The sequence below is a fragment of the Cyrtonyx montezumae genome, unplaced genomic scaffold (assembly GCF_038088225.1).
Source record: "Cyrtonyx montezumae isolate F1298 unplaced genomic scaffold, pur_monq_1.0 scaffold_14, whole genome shotgun sequence".
Taxonomy (NCBI): domain Eukaryota; kingdom Metazoa; phylum Chordata; class Aves; order Galliformes; family Odontophoridae; genus Cyrtonyx; species Cyrtonyx montezumae.
The window spans coordinates 9,874,299-9,899,930 of NW_027071870.1; the positions used below are offsets into that span (position 1 = coordinate 9,874,299).

Consider the following 25,632-nt stretch of genomic DNA (forward strand, 5'->3'; position numbering starts at 1 on the left):
AGGCAAGTAGGTAGAGGAAAAAAAAAGGCATACGGGAGAAAGACAGCAGGATTTCAGAGAAGCTATGAACACAGCTTTGGGTAAAAGAGCAATGGAAAAAATGTAAGCATTCTGTCCAGAATTAAAGTACCATTCAATCAAACAGGCATTCCACAGTAGCAGTCCAAAAGCTAACCAGTAAAACATTTTTCCTGTCTTTCAGCAGCTCGAAGCATCACCTTGTCAAAACCAGCAGACTGAAATCTAGTACAGCTATGTATTTGCAACATAGTTTCATAGTGATTTCAGCAATTATATTAGATCATGACTTTTTAATAAGAAAGCAGCAACTTTATTTCACTTGTTTTATCTATAGTTTTTCTAATGCATTTAAAAACCTTGGAAAATGTGGGAAAGTTGGACGAGAGCCCTCTCAGCTTATACTGCTTCTGTAGAGTTCTGTTCTGCATCTCACCTAGTGGAATTTTAGAACTGGGAAGCCCAGACATTTGACAGCTTCAGGTTACATTACTTTTCAGTTCTGGCGTATTCTTTAAGCTTCCCACTTCCTTCTTCAGGACATTAAGCAATGTTCTAGAACTATCCAAAATCTTCATGTAAGCAGCTTCCGTTTCAGCAAGAATTTTATCAAGCTCATTCCGTGAAGCCACCTTCTGAGCCAGGTTTTCACATACACACTCCAACTGTTCATTCAGGACTTGAATTTTGTGCTGGAGTTTACTTTTTTCCTCTTCTGCTTGCTGGATCTGTTTGTTCAGCTCTTCTTTTTGCATACACAAGTCTTCAATACACTTGACGAGCTCATTGTTGTAACCCTGAAGAACAGCTCCCTGCTGTGTCATCTTCCACTCTCCTCTCTGAGCCCTCCAATGGCTTCCTGAGGTCCCCTCTCAGCAACGGCCTTCTGCACATTAACACAGAAACAAGAACAGAAAGAAAAACTGTGTAATAGAGTCACTGTGTGTGGTGCTATGCTTAAAGGGTCACGAGGAAAAGTGTTGCTATAGGTCAGTAGGCCAGTTCTGAGTCGCACTGTGTCACTTCCCTTTTCAGAAAGGTGGCGGGACAAGGTTCAAGCTCCACATCATGGTATGGTTTGGATCAGAAAGGACCTTAAATCCCTATTGCTATAAATCCCAACCTCCTGCCATGGGCCAACCTGCTCCCAGCAGCTCAGGCTGCCCAGGGCCCCACCCAACCCGGCCCAGAGCACCTCCAGGGATGGGGCACCCACAGTTCTTCAGACCAACAGTGCCAGGGCCTCACCACTCTCTCAGCGAAAAATTTCCCCAACATCTTATCTGAATCTCTCCTCTTCGAGTATAAAACCATTCTCCCCTGTCCTATCTCTATCTACCCGCGTTAAAAGCTTATTTCCCTCTTGCTTTTAAGCTCGTTTAAGCATTGCAAAGGCCTCTATCAAGTCTTCCCAGAGCCTTTCCTTCTCCAGGCTGCACAAGCCCAGCTCCCTCAGCCTTTCTTCATAGGCGAGGTGCTGCAGCCCGCTCTCCGACCACCCTCGCGCGCTCCCCTGCAGCCGCTCCTCCAGCTCGGCATCCGCCCGGTGCCGGGCCCCGCCGGGCCCCGCGGTGCGCGCAGTACCGCCGCCACCCCCAGAAGGTGAACACGTGCACCGCCGCAGTCACGTGACCGCGAGGTCCCGCCGGCGCCCCACGCGTGTTGTGACCGAGCCCCGCCGCCGCCGCCTCAACGGGGGAACGGCGAGGGAAGCAGAGCGGCGGCCCGGCCCGCCGGCCCCCCAGGGACATTTTAACAACCTCTCCCCGCCGATCACCTCTCGCAGAGCGCAACGTACACAAAATGGCTCCTGCCTATACATCAAGGCGCCGGGCGGAAGGGGAGGGGGGGAGGTGAGGGGAGAGCTTCCCTTTCCTATCCCCCCCCGCCCCGCCGTTCTTCTCACAGCCCCCCCCTCCCCCCCACCCCGTCGCCCCCCACCTGCGTGGCGCTGCCGCCCGCTCGGCTCGCACCGGCCGTTTCCCTCGACCAATCAGCCGCACCCCGCCAACGGCCGCGCCGAGCGAGAGCGCTGCCGAGCCGCGGGGCGAGGGGTCACGGAAATAGCCGAGCGATTCCGAAGGCGGCGTCACCCTGACGGGAGCGTGAAAGCTTCTCTACGGAAATAACCGATGTTTTCCGAAGACAGGTAGCGTTCGAGAGGAGGACGAGGCGGGCCGACCGGCCGGAGGGGGGAGGAACGGGGAGAGCTACGGAACGAGCCGATGTTTGCCGAAGGGAGAGACTGAAGGGCGTTGGGCTCGGCGGAGACAGCCGATGTTTGCCGAAGGCAGAGTCGCCCGAGAGCAAAGGGGACAGAGGGGACGGAGCGCGTCGGAAAGAGCCGAAAAGAGCCGACGTTAACCGAGCGCGGCGTCGCCCGAGTTTCCCGGATGTAGTTGGAGGAACGGCGGCGGCGGCGGGCGCAGCGGGGGGAGGAGGCGGCCGCGGCGGCAGCGACGGAGTCCGCGCTCCCGGAACGCCTCAGCGGGGCCGAGCTGCCGGCGTCTCCCCTCAGGCTGCGCGCGGCGGAGATGGGCCCGTGAGCGCCGCTCCCAGCACAGCTGCCGAGCCGCCCCCTCCCTCCCTGCCCCCTCCCTGCCCCCGGTCGGCGGCGAGGCGGAGCGCCGCTCCCCTCCTCCCCCCCTCGGCGCCCGTGGCCCGGCCGCGGCCGTCCCTTCCTGGTCCCCTCACACTCACACACACAGGCCGGGCATTGATGGTAATGTATGCGAGGAAACAGCAGAGACTCAGTGATGGGTAAATCCCCTCCTCGGCCCCGGCCCCCGCCGCTCTCCCCCCGCCTCCGCCATGTTTGGGCCCCTTCCCGATGACGGCCCTCGCTAACGCCTCTCTCTCTCTTTCTCTCGCCTTCTCCGCAGCTGTCACGACCGCAGGGGGGACTCGCAGCCCTACCAGGTACCGCCGCGCCGGCCGCCAGGCCCGGGAGGAGGAGCAGGGGAGGGAAGGGGGGGGGGGAGCTACTCCAGCCCAGGCTTCGGCCGCCGCCGCAGGCCGCGCTGCCCCGCGCGGCTCCCGCCCGACCCGCGGCGCACCCCTCGGCCACTCGGGGTGGGGTGGGGGGGAGGCGGCGGCTCGCAGCCGGGAGAGTGGGGCCGCCGAGCCGCTGCGAGGGCCGGGCGGGGAGGAGAGGCCTAGCGCGGGGCTGGGGCCTAGCAGCCGGGAGGGTGCGAGCCCAGGAGCGGGAGAGCGCGGCGGGGTCACGGGCGGAGGAGCCGAGAGCCCGGGGGGAGGCGAGTGTTTTCCTTCGAAAAACAAAAGGCGGCTTGTTCACCCCCCTTCTGCCCCCCTCCCCAAGGCCCTTCTTCTCCCCAAAACTGCTGCTGCGGACTGTAACCTGAGCAGGGCATGATTTTAGACTCTGAACTGGGGTTGCCAGTGAAGCTTCATTTGTGCAGTTGCCAGCTGCTAGACGTGTTCAAAAACATCCGATCCTCCAGCTTTTGACAATAACTTCAATTTAAGTATGGTGAATCCCGTATTCTTCTGCCTTGGCTGTGGAAGAAAAAAATTACACCCTGAGGAGGGTGTGAGTCTGGGGAATGCTGTGTGTTGTGATACTGCTCTTCTTAGGGCACATAGCTGAACCGTTTTATTACATTTCTGAGTGTTTCTATCCCTGTGAAGTGTCATTTGACAGTCCGAGGCAGCTGTCAGTGACCATTCATGTAAATGTAAACAATTGCCACTCAGCAGCTCACTCTGCAAAGTTGAGCAGGTCAAAAAGAGGCAGAACATGTCAATTTTGGTAAATGTTCAGGAGTGAATTGTCACATTATATGTTTTGCCCACCTGTTTTTGCACCTGTTATGGGGTTGCTAGTACTGAAGTCTGTCTGCAGAAGTTTAAAGTAGAGGTGAAAGAAAGTGTTCCCCATTACAGTACAGATATATACAGTTTACTCTGATTCAATGTAACTTTCAGTTTATTTCTTTAATACCAGCTGCACTTGTGCTTATTTTGAGTGCCAGAGTATTGTGGCCCACCTTCTGCTTGAAGTATGCAATCCCTCACTGAAAAGATAAAAAGAAATTAGGCTTATCTTAACAGCAATGTTACATTGGATGTTGTGGTGGGAGCAAATGGTTTCAGTCCTAATTACAGGACTTGTTGCTTTAATGTAGGTAATTAAAATTAGAGGGAGTAATGGTGGTTGTTTAAATTGGAAATGAAAATTAATTACTTTAAAAAGGATTTTGGAAAATGATCTAAAATTTTTGGCTGATATTAAAATGTTCTTTCTATTATTTTAATGTGTGTATGCCTGTTCTCTTGTGATCTGTTTCAGGCTCTTAAGTACTCATCCAAGAGTCACCCAAGTGGTGGTGATCATCGTCATGACAAGATGCGAGACACCACAGATCCTTCACCACCAAATAAAATGTTGCGGCGCTCTGATAGCCCTGAAAACAAATACGGTGACAACACAGGGCACAGTAAAGCAAAAAGTGTGCATACTCACAGAGTTAGAGAGAGGGATGGTGGTGAGTTATTTTTAATTAACCTTTATTTAAGCAATTTCTACTTTCTCATGAAATTTAACAGTTGTCACTCAGGTGAAGGGAGCATTGTGCTAAGTGATGTTCTTTGATGTTTGGAAGACTACAGTGAAACCAGGAAGCATGTTTCCTTGGAAATAGGCATTGTAACACCTGTTAGCTGTCTTATTTTTGTGGCTATGATAGTTTTTGTTCAAACCACGAAGATTAAATTGCCTTTTTTTTAGCGTGTGACTTATTTCAGACATGGTGCAGCATTCAATAAGATGAAATGGTATTCTAGATTTTTCACTAGTATTGGCAGTCTTAGAGACTTATTTTTAAAATATAATTTTGTGTTTCTGTAATGTAGTTATGTGCTTCTTAGACTACACCCTGTAAAATGATAAAAAAACAAAAAAGCTTTGTATCTAGTTGCTGTGTAGAACTCCTAACAATCTTAAAATTATAATCAAAGATAGCATTTAGTACAGTATCTCTTGGCAGAAGCTTCGAGTCAGGTAGCCTGAGTCAGGTATCCTTCTGTCTGTTTACAGTGTAATTTAGATGATAGGAGCATGCTCAGAAGTTTTAAGCTGATGTTTTTAGGAGGTAGGAATAGAAAATAACAGGTAGGAGTAGGTTTTCCCTTTTAATAGAAGATAGTAACAGCTGGTTGCAGGAGGTTTCAGAAACTTGTCATTGACTGAATTTGGAAGCCTGTAAGTATTATATTTGTTCTTTGTATCAGGTTATAAAGTATTCAGTTAGAGAACTTGAGACAAAGAAGCACTGATAAAAGTTGTATATAAAGCTAGCAACCTGTGCTGTACAGATGTATTTTTCACGGCAGTATTGTTACTTGTTAAAGTAACAAAGAAAACATGGTTGTCTCCTTTGGAATGTTCCATGGAACATAGTTCCATAGAGTTCCATAGCCGAAGTTTATTTATGATGCTTTTGGGGATTAATAGTAGACCACAGATAACAAGATATTACTGTGTAGAAGTTTTGCAGTGACCTGCAACATTTATTAGTAAATTGGTTTTCATTATATTTGGTCGTACTTGAAAGCACAGTAATCTCAGAATGAAATGCATGTGCAGAACTGTTAGGCTGCTATTCCACACTACTTTCCAAGACACAGAAGGGCATTCTTTTCCTCATTCACCTGTCTGAAGGTACCTGTCCTACCTCCTCTAATTCTGCTGAGTTCTGGTGCCGTCAGTAACCATTTCAGTGAAGCTGCAGTTAGCAGAGTTATGCATATATGACAGTGTCTGGAGGATGAGACTCAATGTGGGGTGCGTATTTGCTTATTTTAATGCTAAAATTGTTTTTGAGGATAGAAAACAGATCCTAAAGCTCTCACTGAATGTGGCTGGACTGAATAGTTGGTGAGTGATCTGAGGTGTGGATGTAGACAGTCATGATGGAGGCAAAGGAATTATTTGTAGCTTTTTAAGTGTTAAGGAATGCTGTCCCACTGCTGATGATATAATGAAAAACGTCCTTTATTCTATCTGAAAATGGTCTTGTCTACATTATGCATCTGTGGACCAGGAGAAGGAAGTAGTCTTAGACATTTGAGGGAAGTTACTAATTTTGAAAGAGCGTCAGTGCTCTTCTATATTAATGAAGAAGTGGTATTTCTTGTGCCTTCTTGATAAGGTTACTTTGGTGCCAGTTTCAGTCTTCTAGCGTATACTCAGGAGCAAACAAAGTTAAGTACTGTGTATTGCTGAACCAAAGCTGAGCAGATGTGGGCCGGGGGAATGCCAGCTTTGTCTTCCAGAGTAACTCCTTGCAAGTTTGAAGGTTTTGCATCTTATTTTCTACGTCTCACTAAGATTTACCAAATCTTTCTGTCAGAGTGAATTAAAGGTAGGTGTTAGGGTGTAGGTGTATTGCTGGTACCCAAAAGACACAATCTGACAGTTTCCAGTGTTGTCTGTCAAGTTACATAGAGGTACTGTTTGATTTGATTTTATTTTTTCTACTATTCCCTCAGTTTTCCATTTACAGATGTACTTCGGGAGAAAGAAGATAAATCTTGCTCTGTTTAAATGAGTAGATATCAAGATTAAAAAAATGCTGTAAGTTTTCATCACAGTTGTACTGTGACCTAGTTTTTTTAACACTGTGGAGTGACTTCTGGGGAAAAAAAAGATAGGTTTGTTTGTTTTTGTAATTGCTGTGTGTTTCATTATTTTTAAATGAGTAGTCCTTGATTTGGAGCTTTTACAAAGTTATTACTGCCTTCCTGTGATCTAGCTGAACTTAGCAAAGCAAACTCCATTGAAAAATCTCCAGTATTGATTTCCCCAGACTGCACTGAAGCCCCAAATAAGCACTCTATTTTTTTCTTACCGCTTAGAAAGCAAATCAGAACAGGAATGTGGGGTGCTACTGCTGAACATGAAGGTGAATTAACCTGATCTGTTCCCTTTCACATTAGTGTTTAAGTAGTCACTCTTAATATTGCCTGTACTAAATTTTGCTGTGAAGTGATGCAAAAAAACACAGTCATCCAGCATGCTGATGGGTGCTGGGAACTCATTTAGTCCCAGTTGGCACAATTTCTTGTGGCAAAGGCAGAAATGGCTAACCCTTGTTTAAAGATTTAGGTGTACACACAACATGAAAAACCTATCATTAAATTGGTTTAAAATGAATAAATAAATAAACGTTAGAGTCCTCCCACTGTGAACAGCTTTGCTCCCTGCATAAAGGTACTTATACATCATATTTTATACTGGGAATTTTTTATTTGTAGAAGTGTATCCATAAGAAATGTTATTGATTATTGATAGCCAAGGTTTGGTAATTAATGTTTCAGAACTTGGGTTAAGAGTAGGCCCTCCATACTGACGCAGTGCAAACAAAGCATTTTTCAGAGTTGCTTCCTACATGGTTCCTGTGAGAGAGAACACCTATGGAGACATTTGTTTCTCTGGAGAGAGACTTTCAAATTTATCTTGTATTAACAGTAAAGTACATGCAAGTTTTTGTCACATCCCTCGTTTCCAAAGAGTGCTTGCAAGTCTAGCATCTCAGAGTGCTGGAATAACTTTGTTCTTGCTTTCAGGTCCCTGTGCATGAGGATATTATCTGTATGTGCAAGGGCTTGAAATCTAATGAACAGCCACCCCCCTTCTCCCAATCTCTTATTTCTAGGTCAGCTGCTATAGGCAATAGTGGAGTTGTAAGAGATTAGGAGTCTTAGGAGACCAACTCAAGTGTGAAGTTCCTTAACAGTAACAGATAGAGAGTTGAGGCTAGCATTGTTTACAGGGAATGGAGCTATGAAGGGCATTGTAAATGTGGAAGAGTGTTTCCATTAAAAAGAAAAGGAAAGTACAAAGATTTTGACATTATAGTGCCCAGGGATGGTAGATGATCTTTGTGTAAGTCTTTTCGAAGGTAGAAGTGAGGTAATGATAAGGTGGAAAATACAGGAAAGAAAATGCATAGTGGTCAGATATGTAGGGTAGCTTTGGGAATGCTGTGAGGGAGAGGTGTGTGTGTGTGTATACATGTATCATTTAGGGGTAAAAACAAAGAGGTGGCCTTCAGGGTTTATGTTATATATTTTAAAGGGCATTTCTTCTGACTTAAAGGTTTATGTGCCAGTATGACCAACAAGTGATTGCAAAGAAATGTAGCAAAACTTTGTGCAAATAAAAGTAATTCTGTTCTGTTACAGAACAGATACTGAGTATTTCTGTTCTTTTATCATTAGGAGACTTCAAAACAAATGTTTTCTTTGTGTTAGGATCTTAACAGACTGTTTAAAAGAAATGGAGAGCATAAGTGTACGCAGTGTGAATTTTTTATAGCTGGACTGTATGCTGTTTTGATTAAATTTGATTATAATCTGTTGTTTAAATTCCAAAATATAACCAAAAGTGAATGTTGTTTTTTTTGCATGCTTTTTAATTGTCAGTTAAGAATTTTCTCAATAACCACTCTCTTTACTCTGTGCTAAGATTCATATAAGTACTGCTGTCAGGGCCTGTGTAGAACACTGCATGTATTCCTAGTTATAAAGAATTTCTGCTGGGAGCTTGTGTCATGAGATACTCTGCATTGCTTTTAGTTGTTCCTGAAGGAGTCCAGAGTCCTCATTGCAGAGGGAGTGCTCAGCAGCTGGAAGCAGGAAGTGAACTTCTCTTTTTGTATTAGCAACCCTCGCAGCAGAGGATGAGAAGCTAACCATTGGTTACATTAGCATCATCTTTCATTAGCTGGCAGAAATGAATGGCATCAGGGTGGGTGGAAGAGAGTGGAAGCTGCTTGGGCAGCATGCATTGCAAAGAGGAAGTTATAGGACTGCTGAAAAGAGGGAAGTCTGAGAACAGCAAAACATAGTGCAGAGCAAAGGGTTGAGGAAGCAGATGGAGTAGATGCTAGCCATTCAGTCAGTGTCAGCTGCTGATAATTAGTCGTTACTGTGAAGAAAGTTTCCTCGCAGTCACCATTCAACCTGGGATGAGTGAAGTCTGCAATACAGATGAGAGCATGGGGCATCCATGAAACAGGCTTTGAGAACTGCACCTCATCCCCAACATCAGAGTGGTTTGTTTGTTTGCTTATTTATTTATTTGTAAGTGTAATTTCCAGGACTAAAAAACTTTTAGTTGGATTACAAAAAAAAAAAAAAAAAAAAGAAAAAGACGTGAAAAAGTAGTTTTCTGTGGTTTTCTTTGGGTGTCTAATTTGGAGTAAAAGCTTTCTGTATGTCTCACTAGTAGTAGAACCTTCAATTGGCGATAGTTAATTTTAAGAGTTTGCAGTAAAAGTTTGGAAATTGTAGATAATACAGTTGCAGATAATGGAAAATAACTTTAGATTTGCTCTGCAGCACGACAATGTTTCCGAAGTGACTTTTTGCTGTATCAGTTGTGTTGGCTTTTTATTATGGTTATTATGATTATTATTATGAACAAAGCTTAGGGCTTTGTTGTTTGTTTGTGTGGTTGGTTTTTTTTTTTGTTCTGCTGTGATAATCTCAGAAAAAAAAAAGGAAAAGTGTAATAACAGTATCACAGGTACACCTTGTGTATGTGCTTCTTTAGTTTTGAAGCTCATGTTGATGTTCAAAATTACTTTTGAAAACTATCTGCAAAGCTTGCTTTTAAAAAGCATAGGATGGAAGGTGCTTTTAGTGCTAATAATAGTTGGAAAGAATTGTGCTATCAAGATGACAGTATTAAAAGCTGAGACTTTAAGGTGTGCATTTAGATGGGTGAAGTGCTCTGTCTGTTAATGAAGTATCTGATCTAGTTTGTAAGAGTAAAGGCAGTACACTAATGGGAGTCGATACAAAGTGGAAGTTCCAGCACATGGCAACAAGTGATGCTGCTTGTTTGTGAACTTTTGTTGCAGCCAATTCCCAAAACTTGTTGGTATTAGGATTATGATGCTGGGAATGTTATTTGCCAGTCTCATTTACTAGTATGTAAAATGAAGATCTGTAAATAGATCAGTTCAAGGTTTCCCTTTGTGGTTACTTTGTTACATGGAATATGCATCTCTTAGTGTTGTAAGAACTCACAAACATTTTGGATTGTAAGTGTAACTTGTTTAAGCAATTCTAACAGCTAGACCTGATAAGCTTTTATGTGAAGTTTAGTATTTGGAGAAGGAAAATACTGGCCATGGACGAGGTTTGTAAAGTTTGCATATCCCTGGTATATAAAAATCACACTCCTTTGTGATTACTTTACTCACCATAGTGGTTTCTGAAGGTTTGTTTCCAGACTTGAGTTTGCAGAAGTGAAGTATGCGGGCTGCTCTCCGGGCTTCTATGCTTTTGGTTTGCTCTTCTGGATGTGGGAGGCAGCAGTGACAACGGGTACTTCTGATGAGTTGTCTGCTTCCAGGCAACAGTGAAGAGAGCAATTTGTAAATGATGTGGCTTTATTTGCTGAAATTACTCTGTACTCTCTAATGGCCCCTGATTAAAGTTGGTTCCTTAATTGCTAGTTGGGACATAACTCTTCTCTAAAGAGAAGTACTGTTTCTTGACAACTCATGTTTTTCTTCCCTGCTGTTTCTACCGTCTCCATATAGGCTATCAAATAAGCCTGCCTAAGTCACTACATTATGCAGAACTTGCAGACGAAGCTCTGCCCCTGTTCTGGCTGAGAGAAGAGAAATCACTGAAATGTGATTTGCCTTCTACAAGACATCTTCTAGCTTAGCTTGCTGTAATAACTTTGTGGTGGAAAACAGTAATTCAGTGGCACTGAGCATGCAGTGCTAACTACTTTTGTTTTTGAAGTCCGGTTTCTGTACAAGTTTTGCAGGCAATTCCTGGGAAAATCTTTACTCTCAGAGTAGAGGGAAATTGTTCCTTGTAGAATTTGTTCAGTTAAGGGGAAAAAAAATAAAAGTACTCCTATTGAAAAACAGTTCTAAACAGTGATGCTCATAATGCTTTTGCTTTGCCAGTGGGTTGGTTATGATGAATTTCTGGACTTAAATGTAGAATTGAAGAGAGAAGCGTGCCTTAATGATGAGGAAGATTGATGTCCTGTTAACATTTTCTCTTGAATTGCAAAGGATATCAAAACATGGTTGTACTGATCTGCAGGTGCTTCTGCTGCAACTTCAGTATGAGAAGATTCAATTTCCTTTCTTGAAGACCTTTTGCAGATTCCCCAGAGTGTCTCCTGAGAAGTTCTGTTGAGGAAGGATCACTTACAAATGAGTTTGGTGGAAAAATACTGGCGAACTCCTGCTGTCTAGCTGCAGGTTACTGGGTCTGAGAGAAACACTTTTGTATTCATGCCTTTTCTCCTGGACAGTACTTGATTTTTCTTCAAGCTTCAGAGGTTGAAAGGCAAGTTTTAAGATAATTTACACTTACTTCTGACTAGAGACTGACAAGAAGTAGACTCTTGGAGCACTGTTCAAGAATAACGTCCACTTGGAATGTCTGAATTCCAACTTACTGGAAAGGGAGGTAAATTGTTGAGTGGATGACTGACAAGAGACCTCATTATTCATTCTTTTTTTTATGCTGTCTGGTGAATGCTTGTGGCTTTGATGTGATTCCATGCATGCAGCAGAATTACAGCGTGTTGGAAAAGAATGAAGAGAAGATACCTTAATACCTGTGTTGATTAGGCCCATTCAGAATAATTAGTTCCTTTCTGTAACTGCTGCAGTGAGTTAAAAAGGAACAGCGTGTCAAAGTTTAATGCTGTAGTTTATTTCTGCTGCTTTTTTTTTAAAGACATACCTAGTTTAGTTTCCACAGCAGCAATATGATAAAGTGTAACTTACTGCTTTGTCAGCACTCAGAAAAGGGATGTAGTGCGCTATGACTCGAACTGACACAGGCCAGGTACTCAAATATGAGCAGCTGGTTTCCAGAGCTTAATTCCTCACCTTAGAGTGACTGAAGTGTGGCTGGAGTCTTGACAGTATCTTTTTTTTTTTTCCCTAAGCTTTTGTAGTTGGTATTTTGATATTTAGAAGCTAATTTCTGTCTGGTGATTTTTACCAACTGAATTTAAACACATGGAGATTTTTGAATCAAGGAAATATTACTTGCATTATTTTACAGGCCAAAAAAGCCAAAAACTGAAAACTTACTTTTGGAATCAGTTTTGAAATCTCATTAAATATGTTTTTGTTTTTTTCCTATTTTTTCCCTGGTTTAATTTTGTACCTAAGTAGAAACATTCTTGTCTCTGAGGAAGAAATTGTAGGATTGTTCATGACTTACCAGTAATCTACGACCGAATGACAAACAAAAACTTTTCAGTGCTACAGAGCTAAGTTATGCAAAGGGGAAAATGCTGATTTCTCTGCGACTGAAGGTGGGCTGTTGTGTGAAATGTTGGACGGAGAGTAAGCATTAACAGAAGGAAAACAGCTATGTACAGCGATGACTCTGAAAACAGATGTGAAACTCCTGACACAATTAAGAACATAACTGCTGGGTGCAGTGCTAGCCAGAAAGTTACATGATCGGAGGAGTATCAGGCAGGACTAGACAGAGATTACCTCTCAGTGCTACTGTGACAGCTACTGGAATTCAGTATCTTATTTTGTTTTTCACAGTTGAGAGAAGATACTGACATGGAGATTTTCAGAAAAGAGGCAAGGAAATGACTGCAACTGATACTTGGGCATTAGAGGGAGAGATCTGAAGAACTCTTGATTTAGTTAAAAGGAAGCATTTAAGGGTTTATTTAATGAATAATTGCAGGAAAAAGAAACGGCCTAATCAAGAGTTCTTTAAGGTAGCAGAGATGTAAGCAAAATCCAGTTAATCTAAGTATTCAGAAAATAGAAAAATTGGCACAATTGTCAGTGTTCTTAGAACTAATTGGAGTAATTTAACTGTGGCAATTTTTGCAGGGCTGGAAGTTTTAAAGTTGGATGACTTAGTTTTCTAAGGTTTTTTTTTTTCACTGCAGAAAGTTGAACCAGCTGTTCAGAGGTCCTTTGGTAGGTAAAACATTAACATGAATATTTGTAGTTCGTGTCTTCTAAGCTAGTGGCTTTTTCAAATTAGAATGGATTAAAAATTGTTAGTTGACTTTCTATATATCCTTCCAGTGACAACTTTTCCTTTTTCAGAGTGGTTGAGCTTGGCTCATGGAATGTGAGGATTATGAACCTGTGAATGTGCTGTGCTGTAGGATTTGGTCATAGAGAGCGTGCTCTTTGTGGTGCGGTTATGAGGTCAAGTGAAACTGTGCCAGATCTGGCAGTGTATGTGCCTCAGCTTGCTTTGCTGCTTCATATGTTTGCCAGATTGGATTTTAGTTTGAGTTGGCCATAACGACAAGCTTCATCTGCTTGAATGCTATATGACTGTTGTGGAATGGCTTTTCTGCTTTAGACCTGCAGAATTTGCATGTGGCCAAAGAAATTATTACATTTCTTGTCTTCCTTGCCTGAAGAACTGTTACAGAAAGGTTGACACGTTTGTCTCAATTGTTTTTTAAAGACTTATAAGTAAGGCCCTCCTGTTTTCCCCTCCCATGCCATCAAACAAGTGAGTTCAAAATTAAATCTTATAATATGAAGGTTAGAAAGTAATTGATGCGTTCTGTAAATAAAGAGCTCTGTTTGGGTTAGAGATTGCAGAATCATAGAATGGTTTGCGTCGGAAGGGCCCCAGGGATCATCAAGTTCCAACCCCACTGCCACAGGCCTCCAGGTCTGGTACCAGAGCACGTTGCCCAGGGCCCCATCCATCCTGGACTTGGACACCTCCCAGAGGTGATGCTGGAAATGTGCTGCACTCCTTAAACTCATCATGAGTAGATAGTGCTTTTGCAGAATAATGTGATCTTGGAGAATAACTAGAGTTAAATTCTTCTTCCCCTCACATCTAAAAGCTGCTTGAGGTTATCAAATTCTAGTGCTTCTAGTATTTTTTCTTGTTTGCTATGGTTAACTTTTTTACTGACAATTAAAACAGTTTAGGCTTTTTTTTTTTTTCCTGAGTTCTGCTGCAAAAGTTTTCACTTGCTAGAGATGATCACTGTGTTATCTTGTAGCCTGTAAGGAATTATCTTTTCTTGAAATGATCAATTTTTTTCATATCTATACGGTGAGAAAGTGAAGATATGCAATCAGTTATGCAAATGAAAATGTTGTTTTTTCTCTTCTTGATATCAAGTCTGCTGGGTTACTGGTTCAGGTACTTGTCTCGGTCTTTGTGACCCTATAGGAAACAAAGACAGTATAAGGTGATGGCTTGGTGGTGACCTCTGCTTCGCTGTCCTGTTTTCTGCTTTCTGCCTTCAGCTTTAGCTTTGAACATGAGTAATAGAACTGGGCTTAGAGACCGAGGTGGCTGCGGGATGAGATGAGAAGCAGCATGAACTAGGTTACTTCTGTTTACATTGTTTCATCAGTTTTCTTTAAATATTAAATAAGGCAATATTGAACAGCATTTTTGCATTAATTTTACTAATATTTTAAATAAAACAAAAAGAACTGGTCACGGTTAAATTAGTACAGCTTCTTATTGCAAATAAGGAATTTTAAAGAAACCTCTTGTAAAATTTCCATTTTTACAAATAGTTGGAATTTTTTGGCCTTTTATTTTTTTTTTGTGTGTTATATGGCAATAAAAAACAACAGTGTTCTGATCTTTAAATTGTGACTGTTAGTATTTGATCAGTCTGTAGCTTCCCTGCTTTTGGGTAGGTAATGGTAGATTCAAGGCATGTGATTTTTATGCCTCAGAAAACTCTTGCCATAAAATCTGAGTGCATGAGTCCAGTTCATTTGATAACCTGAAATTCCTTCTTAACAACTTCCTAACTTCAGCCCATTGAAAGAGCTACCAGAAATGCAAACAGAAAGGACTCATCTGTGCCTCCTTGTGAGCAGGTGACTAAAACCCAAAATGCTGCTGTGTTTACAAGAGGTAAAACAGAGCTTGCAGGCACATCACCTGTTAACGTGTGTGAGCTCACTCGGTAGAGGTTGTGACCTGGTGGATCCTGAATGGGGAAGGTAGAATCACACTGGCAATTCAAGAGGAAGAAAATGTATTTATGTATGTCATCTTTGTATGTGTGTTTTAATCTCCGAATCTGTCAAGCTTCTTTTGTTTTTAAACAAAACAAGTTTGGCCATTGCTGAAGTAAAGCAGTGCCTTGGATTTCCTATTTCTCTGTGAAGAGTGTGTGTCAAAGCTGGCACTGTTGTTATTCCATATGACTTTTCTGGCAGAGAAGCTGCCTACCAAAGAAAAGTGTGTGAAAACTGAACATGCTGGAGAATTTCTGCAGAAACAAAGCACGATTACAGAATCACAGAATTGTAGGGGTTGGAAGGGACCACCAGCAATCATAGAGTCCAACCCCCATGCAGAGGTTGGTGTCCAGGCAGGTCTTGAATGTCTCCAGAGAAGAGGACTCCTCAGTTATATTAGATAATACATACATATGTTTGTATAAAAATGATTTTTAATTAAGAATAACAACCATTTCTGGCCCGCTTTAGTCAAGTGAGAGCTTTATGTTTATTCTGTAGCTGTACCTAAGGATTTGTGATTTCTGTGATTTTGGTTTGGCCTCTAGCACGCTTTAATCTGCTTACTGCAGAAATCTGAGGATCAGGCTTTTTGCTAAAGGAAAACTGCTTGAGGAAAAAATATCCATAGTAATGGGCGTGTTAATATTAGGTTTAGTGGTTAGTGAGTTAGTGTGTTCAGTTACTATGGGAGGGAATATATATATATATATATATATATATATATATATGCGAGGAACATAGGAAAACTTTTCAAATAAATTCCTCTTTCCCTCTTTCCCTTTTTCAAACCTGTTAGATCTATTGCTTTAAGAAATTCAGTATCTCAAGTAAGACTTAAAAAGCTTTTCTTTTGTTGAATATGGTATTATTGTAGAAATCTGATGCATCTTGGAAAACACTGGGCACGTCAGACTTTTTCAAAATATTTTCAAGGAACAGTATTTACAGCTGTGTCCCAGTTACACAGATGGGTTGCTTTCCTTTCGTTTCCTGTATTAAATACTGGGCTGTTTTATGTCCTTCACAAGCAGCAGTCCTTTTCCACTCTCAGTGGGTTTGTTACCGAGTTTGTCAGAGAGCAGAATTATTAATTATTCATATCTCTATCAGTAGCAAAAGCAGAGGAAGGAAGTCCGTGATCTGCCTTACTTATCTCACATGTATTTCAAACGTAGCTGTTCACTTGCAAATGAAAAAGGAAAAATGTGAAGGTTTTGTTTTACTTGCCTTCAGTAAAAAAATAGTGCACGTCTGCATGAACATTTCTATCCAGATGAGGTAGTGTACCTTGTCTCGTTTCTTCCTACTGTGTTTATTCCACGTGTTTACATTCCTCTAGATGATGGGTGATGTCATGTCAGGTGTCACCCTTGAGTAACATCAGTGGGTGTGTGGATCCCTCCTAGTTAAGTACTTTACTCGCTCAGGCACCTGCTGCTGGCAGGTTAACACATTTAATTTTCAAATCCTCTCATTTCTTCTGAAGGAAAGCTGTATTTACCTGATTTGATGCGAGAAACAATTTGATCATTTTCAAATTCAAGCAGTGTCAAGTACATCTTTCTGGCAAAATGCTGTCTAAACTTATGACTGCAAGCTCTCTGTAATCCTTTGGAGTGTTTACTTAGCTAGGGAAGCAAATGAGGCACTTCGGCAACCAGATAATCCTAAAATGTATTTTCAGTTAGTGAACGTAACTGGAGCTTATTTGGAGAGGTATATTCTTCTAGTAAAGAGATTCCAGGAAAACTTAGTTGAATATTAAGTATATGTTTAAGAGTTATTTAATTGGAAGATGAATGTATTTTGATGTAATGTGCTCCATATTTTAGGAGACTGTTGCCCTTATTAAGCTGCACAGAACGCCCAGCCTGACACTGTGGCTGTGAATCCATCATACTGAAAATGAGGCTTATGTATATATTCTTTGGTCCGATCCTTGCTATAATTGAATGCCGAATGTAGCTGTACTGTGCTCATTTAACTTGAATTAAATGGTGTTTTTTTCTTCTTCACTATTACCTTTGACTAGTATGTAAAGTATGGTGTTTGTTTTCTGTGTGATCTTCATAGGTCATGCATCTGCACCTTAAAACCTCAAATGGATTAATATTTTTAATAAATCTGTCCCAATTGACATGGAATCTAACTCTTCTTCAGTTATGTCAGCTTCCCCTGCATGTTAGTGAAGGCATGGATTGGTTGCAGGCTGTTTTCTGTTTACTATGTCCATCAGGACCATGAAAATGTCGTTCCCTAACATCAGACAGCACGTGACTGAAGTGCTGTCAGACTTGGGTTGTGTTACAGCACCTTGTTTCGTGGGAGGGCTGATTACTTGGGTTTCGTGGCAAGTCCTTGGAAGGGGGAAATTGAGTCTGTTGTCCTTATGCTGTGCTGATCCATGCTGGAGTTGAGGTAATGTCATCATTAGTTTGTGGTGAGAGTTCTGGCTATCAGTTTAGCACTTCTCTTGCTTTGCATGTCATTAATAGAACCTCTTCCTATATGAAGTACTTACTTGAGGACAGAACCTCTCTTTTGTGCTCTCTTTTACTGTATTAGAGATAGAAATGTTTACTGAGCTATAGTCAAGAACAAAAGCATGGTTTTGCTTTATTTTCATCTACATCTAGTTTCTTTTTAGGGGCCTGTTCTTCTCTAAGTAATACAAATGTATGCTCGTGTGGAGCAGAATTAAAAAGACTAAAATGTACTTTCATTGGTGATGCTGTACTGGGATCTTCTGGTGTCATGGGTTAGAGGGAACAGGTCTCTTGAGTTGCTGAAGTTCACAGTACCTTCTTATACATTCCACGAGAAAATTTGCTTAAGCTGCTTTTTCAGCCTGATTGATCTCAAGGTAGCTTAGTGTTAGTACTGATGATGTTGATAACAACTGTCTATATGAAATGCCCTAAATCCAAAGGGTGGAAAAAATAAATGGAAATAACGAGGAGCTCGGCATCCACTTAAGAGTTCCCAATTTCCTTTAAATTCAGCATCTAGTTTTCAAGTTCTTTGTCTCCTTCAGAAACTTTTGGATCTTTCTAAGGTGTTCTAACCGAAAAAGTTCAGAAGTCGATTGGATGTTGCCATATTTTGTGAGAAATAAGCACATTCACTCAAATGTTATTGCTTACTGGTCTTCAGAAATGAATAACATCTTTGTAAATTTTTACACTGACTTTAAATCCTTTGTACCGTCTTTTGCCTATTCTTGTTTTGGTGGCTGTGCTATCAGGAAAACTGCTGCTATCACTGTTTTCTGTAAAGAAGAAAGCTGGTCAGGGTTTATGAGGTGAGAGACTTCTGTGGTGGCTTCACGTTGCACTAGAAGCATGCAGTGTTTCTGTGACAGTGCTTATGTGAATTTACTCACCCTCAGTGCAGTGGTCAATTCAGTTGTGATGTGGGTGGATGTCAGTGTTAGCCAGGACAGGGCCACCTGTGGGAACATAACTGCATGCCTCCAGATAATTGGATGTCTAACTTTTTTTTTATGTTTAATTTTAAAAGAAGGTAAACTGTTATGCAAAGTGGTTTGAATTTTGAGTTATTAGGAATTCCACCTTTGTGAAGTGATATGTGACCAGGTATTTATATTACATACAGTAACTTGAAGTTGGTTGAAGAGAGACCAGGAGACTCGAGGATCTCTTCCTTGCTGTATTCAGAAATCAGTTTTGTGAACGAACCTAAAAAAATGTCATCACCTCTGGGAAATGGAAATGATACCGTATTATGCAATTGCCTTTTCCAGCTATTCTCTTTCCTTGCATGTTCGTGTTCCTTATTCCTGTTACATTGCTCTGAGCTGTTAGTTGTCTATTGTTCCAAGAGGACCTGTAGAAGACAACCTGCAATTTTGTTTCTCTTCTCTTTTCCCTGCACAGAGGTGGTCGGAGCCCGTAGTTTTAGTAGAGCACATGAGTAAAACTGTTCTCTGTGTGAACTGACATATATCTCGAGAGATACAGGTAGAAAAAGAGCCTATAGTGAGGTGACTTGTAGTAGGGTTACAAATCTTCCAGTCTTCCCCTTTTCTGGTACCCATTAATGCTTTTCAGGAGTGAAGTGCAAATCTATGATCCCCTTAGTCTCTTTGCAGAGAACAGCTTTGGGATGCAGGGTCCTTCAGGAGCTCATTGCATTCACTGAACTTTCTTCACTGGACCCAATTGCTTCTGAAGTTGTGTAGGGGTCAAAAAATGGTTTCTCACTGTTAACTGTGGATGAGCTGGGGGCTGAGGGAGGGGGAAGAAAACAACAAAATAGTTACAACAAGAAAAACAAATCGGAAAGGGGTGGTTGGTTTATATCTTCTTCTGGTGAGAAGTACCCAACCTGTTTGATCTGTTCTAAAGTGCAACCCTAGCAAAACAATTTGCCTCTTCACTTCTGGAGTCTCTGAATTACTTTTGAGAAGTCTGAATGTAATTTGAGCCATTTTATTATTATATTCCCTTTCATTTTTGATGAGGCAGTAACAGATTTTCTTTGTAGAATAGTTTGTACTCTAGCCTGAAAATGAACTTGAGTCTGAAATAAAATTAGATAGATCTAATTAAGAATACAAATGTAAACAGAAGATAGCAAACTCATTATGTAATGTGTAAGGAAAAATTAGAAGGTGTGTTTCATTAAAATAATATCTTGGAGTTATTTGACTCTCAGTGTCAGGAAACTCAGTAACTTTTGAGTTTCAGTAATAAATCAGTGGAAGTCCTTGACCTTCAGTGGTTTAGTAGTTCTCCCCCTTCCTTCTGGAGGTGTTGGTTTTCTTGTACCATTTTAGAAGGAAAGCTGCATTCTAACCTTTTTCTGAAAAATAACTTGTTTATAGAATCCTTTTCATCCTTTGTAATTTGTCCCACTTTGTGTATATACAGCTCCGTTTGTAGTGATGTCTTGGACTGGGTTCTGGGAAAGCTTGTGTAAGTGGTAACTCTTGAGAAAAAAGATGAAAATTTTCTTCCAGTGGGAAGAAGGTCCTCAGAAGCAAACATTGCAGAACAGCACAGACTTCATTGTTCCAGAAAAGGAGATGGGGCAGGAGCAGAGAAGAGGCTTTGTAAGTTGTTTTTGTAGTGTAAAACTTTCAGTTTGAAGGGTGTAATGAGTAGTTGGACAGCAGAGTGATCGGCTTGTCTTTAATTTTGTCAGAGCACTACACCTTCAGCTTAGTGTGTTATGAATTTCTGCAAAGTATTACTGACCAGTTGGTGTATTCTCTGAGGCTACTGATCTGCTAGAAAAATGCAATTTTTTGTGTAATTATAATTACTTATGGAAGGCAGCCATGTTTTATTTCAATACAGCAGGCCACCTAAAATTGCACTGGAGAACAAAAATTTCTTTTAGGTGCAGCAAATAAAAATGACTGTGATAGGCTGTTCAGTTACTGCTTAGACATGGGTATTGTGTTCCTGTTATGCAACTTTTACTCCCTCCCATATGGAGAACTTCAGCAAGTGTTTTGCACAAAGACCTGCATCGAATTAACAAGATGGGAACCGAAATACACTTCAGTTATCTTAGCTCAGGTGTACTTAGATAAAGCTGTTTCACTGCTTAAACAAGTCTTAGTTATCTCCATAAAATGTCACTACTGTGACTACTACTGTCATGCTGTTACATTTTTTCTGATAACAAATAATGAATGTCAGTCTGAGCTGTTGAGGAAGTTCAAATTCTAGTAGTGTCTCTGGCTCAGCACATATGAATACATATTAGCTAAGAGATGGAAGGGAGTGTCACTGAGCTCTATGTGAAGTTGAATAAGTAACTTGAATGAGGTTCCTTGCTTTTCTGCTGCCCTGCATTTCTTTCCAAATGCCTGGTCTCTGAGCACAGAAGGCTATCTCAGGGCCTTTCCTGAATCCCTGTCCTCATCGGAGAGAGTGAAGGGAAAGGACTGGCTTTTGAGGTTCAGCTGCAGCACTGGTTTTTGCTAGGGAGCATTTTTAGTGTTATCTGCCCAGCTGGTAAGCATTTGTAAACTTTTATTTGTGTTATCTACACTGATATTTCTTACTATGGACAAAAGGAGGGTATTAACAAAGTACTTGGGAACATAAGTGCTCTGTGTATGTTAGACTGTATGAAGTTAGGAAATGTATAGTCCAGTGCCATACAGTAGTATTCTATTGTAATTGCTGCAAGCTTATTCTTTGTGTCTGGCCAAAATCTTGGATGTTTAAGGTGGTTATGAGTAGATGCTGTAGTTGTTAGTGTGAGGTTTTTGGAAAGTTTCAGCTTGTTTTGAAAGATGGGGGGCGAGGGAGAAAGAAAAAAATTAGTTGCTTTATTAGAGCAGTCTGATCTTTAATTCAAAGTATTGTTTTTTCTTAATTTCCCTGAGTTGAACTGATGTTAGGGGAAGCATTAGTTAATGTGAAAATCACTGACAAAGTTGAAGGTACATTGCAGGATGTGATATTCTTTCTTCACCCTGTATTAGGTCTGCTTTCCAAGTCCAATATGGTGCTGAAACCTCATATACAGTTTGAGCTGCATAGTTTCAGTAATTTGGATCTGGAGAGTACTTAACAAAAACTGTGCAAGTGAATCTTGGCATGGCTGCATTTCCAATCTGTAGTAGGCATTAAGTCACAGCCTATTTTTTGAACTGGTTCCCAGAACCATGCTTTGTGTGCTTGTGCTGATTTTCATGCATGAGTGAGGAGGATGTGATATTTTTTGTTTGAAAGACTTGAAGAAAATAATGATATTTTAACCTTAACCTGTCTAGATTTAACTACTTCCAAAGTAATGATTGAGCTGAGAAAGGTTACAGTGATGGTGCTGTAGACATTTCCATAGGAAGCTCTGTAACTATTGTTAAATTCTAGGGTATGCTAACAAGTATTCTGAAGAACAGAAGTCTCTTGATCCTTCTTTTTTTTTTTAATGCAAGTGGAGGTAGCAGGGAGGAACTGTTAGATTAAAAAAAAAAAGTAAGAAATGTTAGAAGGGAATATCTCAAGGGGCAGTAGAGTGCTGTCCACCTTTGCAGGCCTCTTTCTGGGGTATAAAGTAACCTCACTATTTGCTTCTCAGCATCAACTTGCCATGCACGTGCATGTGAAATGTGTGGAATAAGGCATTGCTAAGTCTGGTATACCAGTGAGAAGAACTTCCCTTCTTGTTTGAAGCAGGCTTCCAGATGGTGGTTGGTCTTGGCCAACCATTCTCACATGGTAGAATTTGGAAGCTCCTGAGCAGGAAAATTTGAGCTAGCAGTGTTTGCTGGGCTGGGCTGTAAGGATTCCTGGAGAATTCTCTATTGCTGTATACTCTTCTGTACTGAGGGTACAAGGTTTTGGTCTGTGGTTAATTTGGTGGATCTTTAAGCCGTTCGTTCGTATGAAATGCCTAAAGCTGTTGTTCTTCAGAGCATCGTTTGCTTCATCTTGAAAGCTTCTAACAGCAGACATGGTTTTGGCAACTCCCTTCATGCTCATTCCCTTTATGTTCTGGTGCTGATCCAGATACAGAGCAGTATCAACCATAAACATAAATGTAGGTTTGGGGGAAAAACTTGCACCTGTAACAGTGCTCTGTAATACCTCTAGACACCATCAGGTATGTAGCTGTGCTTGGCCATTCCCAAGGCCCAGGCAGCATGTCCTAGTGACCTGAGGTGGGGTCCTTGCTGGAGAGGCTGTGATGGACACTCATGAGGAAACTGCCACAGAGCAGTGCCAGGAGCACTGTAGGCAATGTGAGTGCCGCAGCAGCTCAGGTACTCCTGAGGGGCTTTGTGACTCACTGCCAGGACTGGGAACAGCCTTGGGAACAGTGGGAGGTGTGAACTGCAGATCTGTGAGACTGAGGGGGCTGGATGTCTGTCCATTGAGCTTGAGGGATCTGTTTAGGGGATGGATGGAACTGGCTTTAAGGGATTTTAGTGATCTAAAGCTTATGTTGCCAGTTTTTACTCATGTTTGGAAGATGTATGATGGATTATTCAGTGTGGCAGTGTATTTAAACTATGATTGTATTTAGAAAGTCACCGATGACATTTTGACTGTGCTGAATGAAGTGTAAAGTTAACTGCATCCACAGTAGGGGATTACAGTAAATTAGCAGTGTGGATGTTTTCTGAAATTTTAAAGTGAATGATACCAAACTGTTTTAAAAAAACATCTGATGCATCTCTTTTTTTTTTTTTTTCTTTTTTTCCTATAAAGAGAAGATGGTTGTTTTACCTCATAGTGGAATTTAACTAATGTGTCTGTGGTAAGCAGCATACTGAAACAGACAAAGACATTTAGCAATTGTATCTCAGTAGAATTGCTGAGGGGAATAGGAAATAGATAAAGACTATTAACAGAATAATTTATTAAGAAATATTAAATCACTGTCTCGTTCTGCAACACATCTATAAATTAGGCCAAGCATAAAGTCATAGAATCACCAAAGTTAGAAAAGACCTTCAAAAACATCCAGTCCAACCACGCACCTACTACCAATATTTCCCCACTAAACCCTATCCCATAATACATCTGAGTATTTTTCTTGAGTACCTCCAGGGATGGTAACACAATGACCTCCCTAGGCAGCCCATTCCAGTGCACAACTGCTTTTGGAGAATACATTGTTCCTAATGTCCAACCTCAATCTCCTCTGGTGCAACTTGAGGCCATTCCCTCTAGTCCTGTTGCTGGTTGCATGGTAGAAGAGCCCAACCCTGACGTCACCACAGCCTCCTGTAGGGTGTTGTAGGAAGAGATGAAGTCTCACCTGAGCCTCCTCTTCTCCAGACTGAACTTGGGTTAATATGGCTGATGGCAGAGTAGTTCTGTAGTCATCGTATTTTTATTAAAGCATTTAAGGGAATTAGTGTGTCCTTATAAATGTATGCTAAAGTCTAAATCTGGCGCTTTCTAACCTGTATAGCATGAAGTAACATCATTCAAAACAAACTCAAATCTTATTGTTATTCACATATGTTGCAAGTGAGCACGTGATAGGAGTATTGAACTGTAAAGCTTGAGTTACCCTCCCAATGGTAAGTTTCATTCTACTGGCCTTGAGTGCACAAGGTGGTATTGATGTAGGCCTAACTCTTGCTTTTGGAAGGCCATACTTGTGGAGAAGATGTCCTTTTTCCTTTTCCTTGTCCTATGCTTTTTAAAGTGAGTGATGTATAGTTGTATAGTTGTAGTCCAGCCAGAATAGTTCTGGAAAAGGTTTAGAACTGCTGATGATTCTGGTAGTCAATAAATGCAAATCCATCTTTACCCTTTGTTGGATAGTAACTACACTGGTCACAGTGTATTTCTTTGCTTTTGTGACTGACTGCTTTTCTATTCTTCATCGGGAGCAGAAGGAGAGTTTCGAAGTAGTAATTTTGTCAATGCTTGCATAGTTAGAAGGATCAAAAAACATTATTTGTATTATAGTCTCCTCTATCCTGTGTCTGATATACTGTAATCAGTCATTTTCTTCTTACAAGCTCTTAGAAGTCTTAGAAAACTTTGTTTTAATGTCTCAGTTCACTCCCACCTATTTGTCAAATATCAGGCTCCTGATTTTTGATGTAGTTACTCATGAGATTCAATTTTTGCTGTTTTCAGAGCCTTCTGATTTTGTATTTCTAGTAGTACCTGTTGTAGTACCCCTAGAGAGTTAGATACTCAGGATGGAGAAGATAGGGTCAGTGCTGATGTATATTGAGTATTTAGTTTTTCCTTGAAGTCTGTAAGAAAATGATTTTTCTTACTGTGGTTTGGAAAAAAAAATGGGGAGAATGGAAAAGTTGAAGAGTTTTTACTTGTTTGGAATTTTCCTAGAAATATGAGTCTGTAAGAGCAGGACATTTGTAGAAAGTTCACAAAAGACAAATGGGAGGGCTTACTTAACTGAAAATCATAACTGTTCATGTTGAATTGGTGGTTTGAGTGTAGACACAAATGTAGATGTAAAAAATGCTGACAGTTATCTCTTTTCTCACTTCTCAACTATTCCTTTGCATTCGAGTGTTACCATGACAAGGAAGAAAATGAGGTGACCTCAACAAATGGTTATTTGGGAGCTAGATCCTTGTGAACCTCTGTGTTCTGTATTACAGAGTCTGTGCTGCAGAAAATCTTATTTATTCTGTATTCATAAAGAAAATAGTTACCTAAGGCCAGTTCAGGGAAACTCAAAAGGGTGAAGAAAACAGCGTTGCTTTAGTGAACTTGAAAACCGATTTTGTATATCGAGTGCTGTGGGCTGATGATAAACCCTTTTAAACTTTCTGACTTGACATTTAGGAAAATATGGTTTTTAGTTTCTGAATTAACACGCTAGGACTCTGTCAGCATACTAATAAAATAACAATAAAGGCTACATATTTTATTTGTGGGATGAGGTTTGAGAGTAAGAGTAGTGCAAGCAACATCATTATAACTGGACACTCAAAGGGAGCTTTATCTTATATGCAGCAGAATTACTATGTGTGTGTGTCTCCTGAAACACTTTACATTTGAATGATGTCATTGTAAAGATGAGTTGGATGCCCTCTCTGCCTCTCACCAGTTTAGAATTCAGATGCGTAATTTCTTTGAAATCATGTATGATGAACTGTCTCTTTTCCTTTTCCTTC

The 25,632-nt window shown here is 41.2% G+C and overlaps 2 protein-coding genes across 5 annotated transcripts in view; one reads left to right on the top strand and one right to left on the bottom strand.

Annotated features, from left to right (window-relative positions):
• Nucleotides 1–287: 287 nt before the first annotated feature.
• Nucleotides 288–2,951, bottom strand: LOC136045501 (microtubule nucleation factor SSNA1-like). Of its 3 annotated transcripts, none has more exons than XM_065731430.1 (2): nucleotides 2,935–2,951; nucleotides 288–904 (listed from the first exon to the last, which is right to left on the bottom strand). In XM_065731430.1, exon 2 carries the CDS (start codon nucleotides 840–842, stop codon nucleotides 498–500), a length of 345 nt encoding a protein of 114 aa, XP_065587502.1. In that variant the 5' UTR covers nucleotides 843–904; nucleotides 2,935–2,951; the 3' UTR covers nucleotides 288–497. The 3 variants fall into 3 exon arrangements, with proteins under 3 accessions (XP_065587502.1, XP_065587501.1, XP_065587500.1); XM_065731429.1 differs by lacking the exon at nucleotides 2,935–2,951 and adding an exon at nucleotides 2,719–2,789 and having other exon boundaries at nucleotides 289–904; XM_065731428.1 differs by lacking the exon at nucleotides 2,935–2,951 and adding an exon at nucleotides 1,960–2,183 and having other exon boundaries at nucleotides 289–904.
• WAC (WW domain containing adaptor with coiled-coil) overlaps nucleotides 2,695–25,632 on the top strand; it is a 53,442-nt gene continuing 30,504 nt past the window's right edge. For both annotated transcript variants that reach the window (XM_065731423.1, XM_065731424.1), the window contains exons 1-3: nucleotides 2,695–2,778; nucleotides 2,901–2,937; nucleotides 4,328–4,523. In XM_065731423.1, the coding sequence (XP_065587495.1) occupies nucleotides 2,738–2,778; nucleotides 2,901–2,937; nucleotides 4,328–4,523 (274 nt within the window). In that variant the 5' untranslated portion in view covers nucleotides 2,695–2,737. The remainder of the gene's footprint in view (nucleotides 2,779–2,900; nucleotides 2,938–4,327; nucleotides 4,524–25,632) is intronic.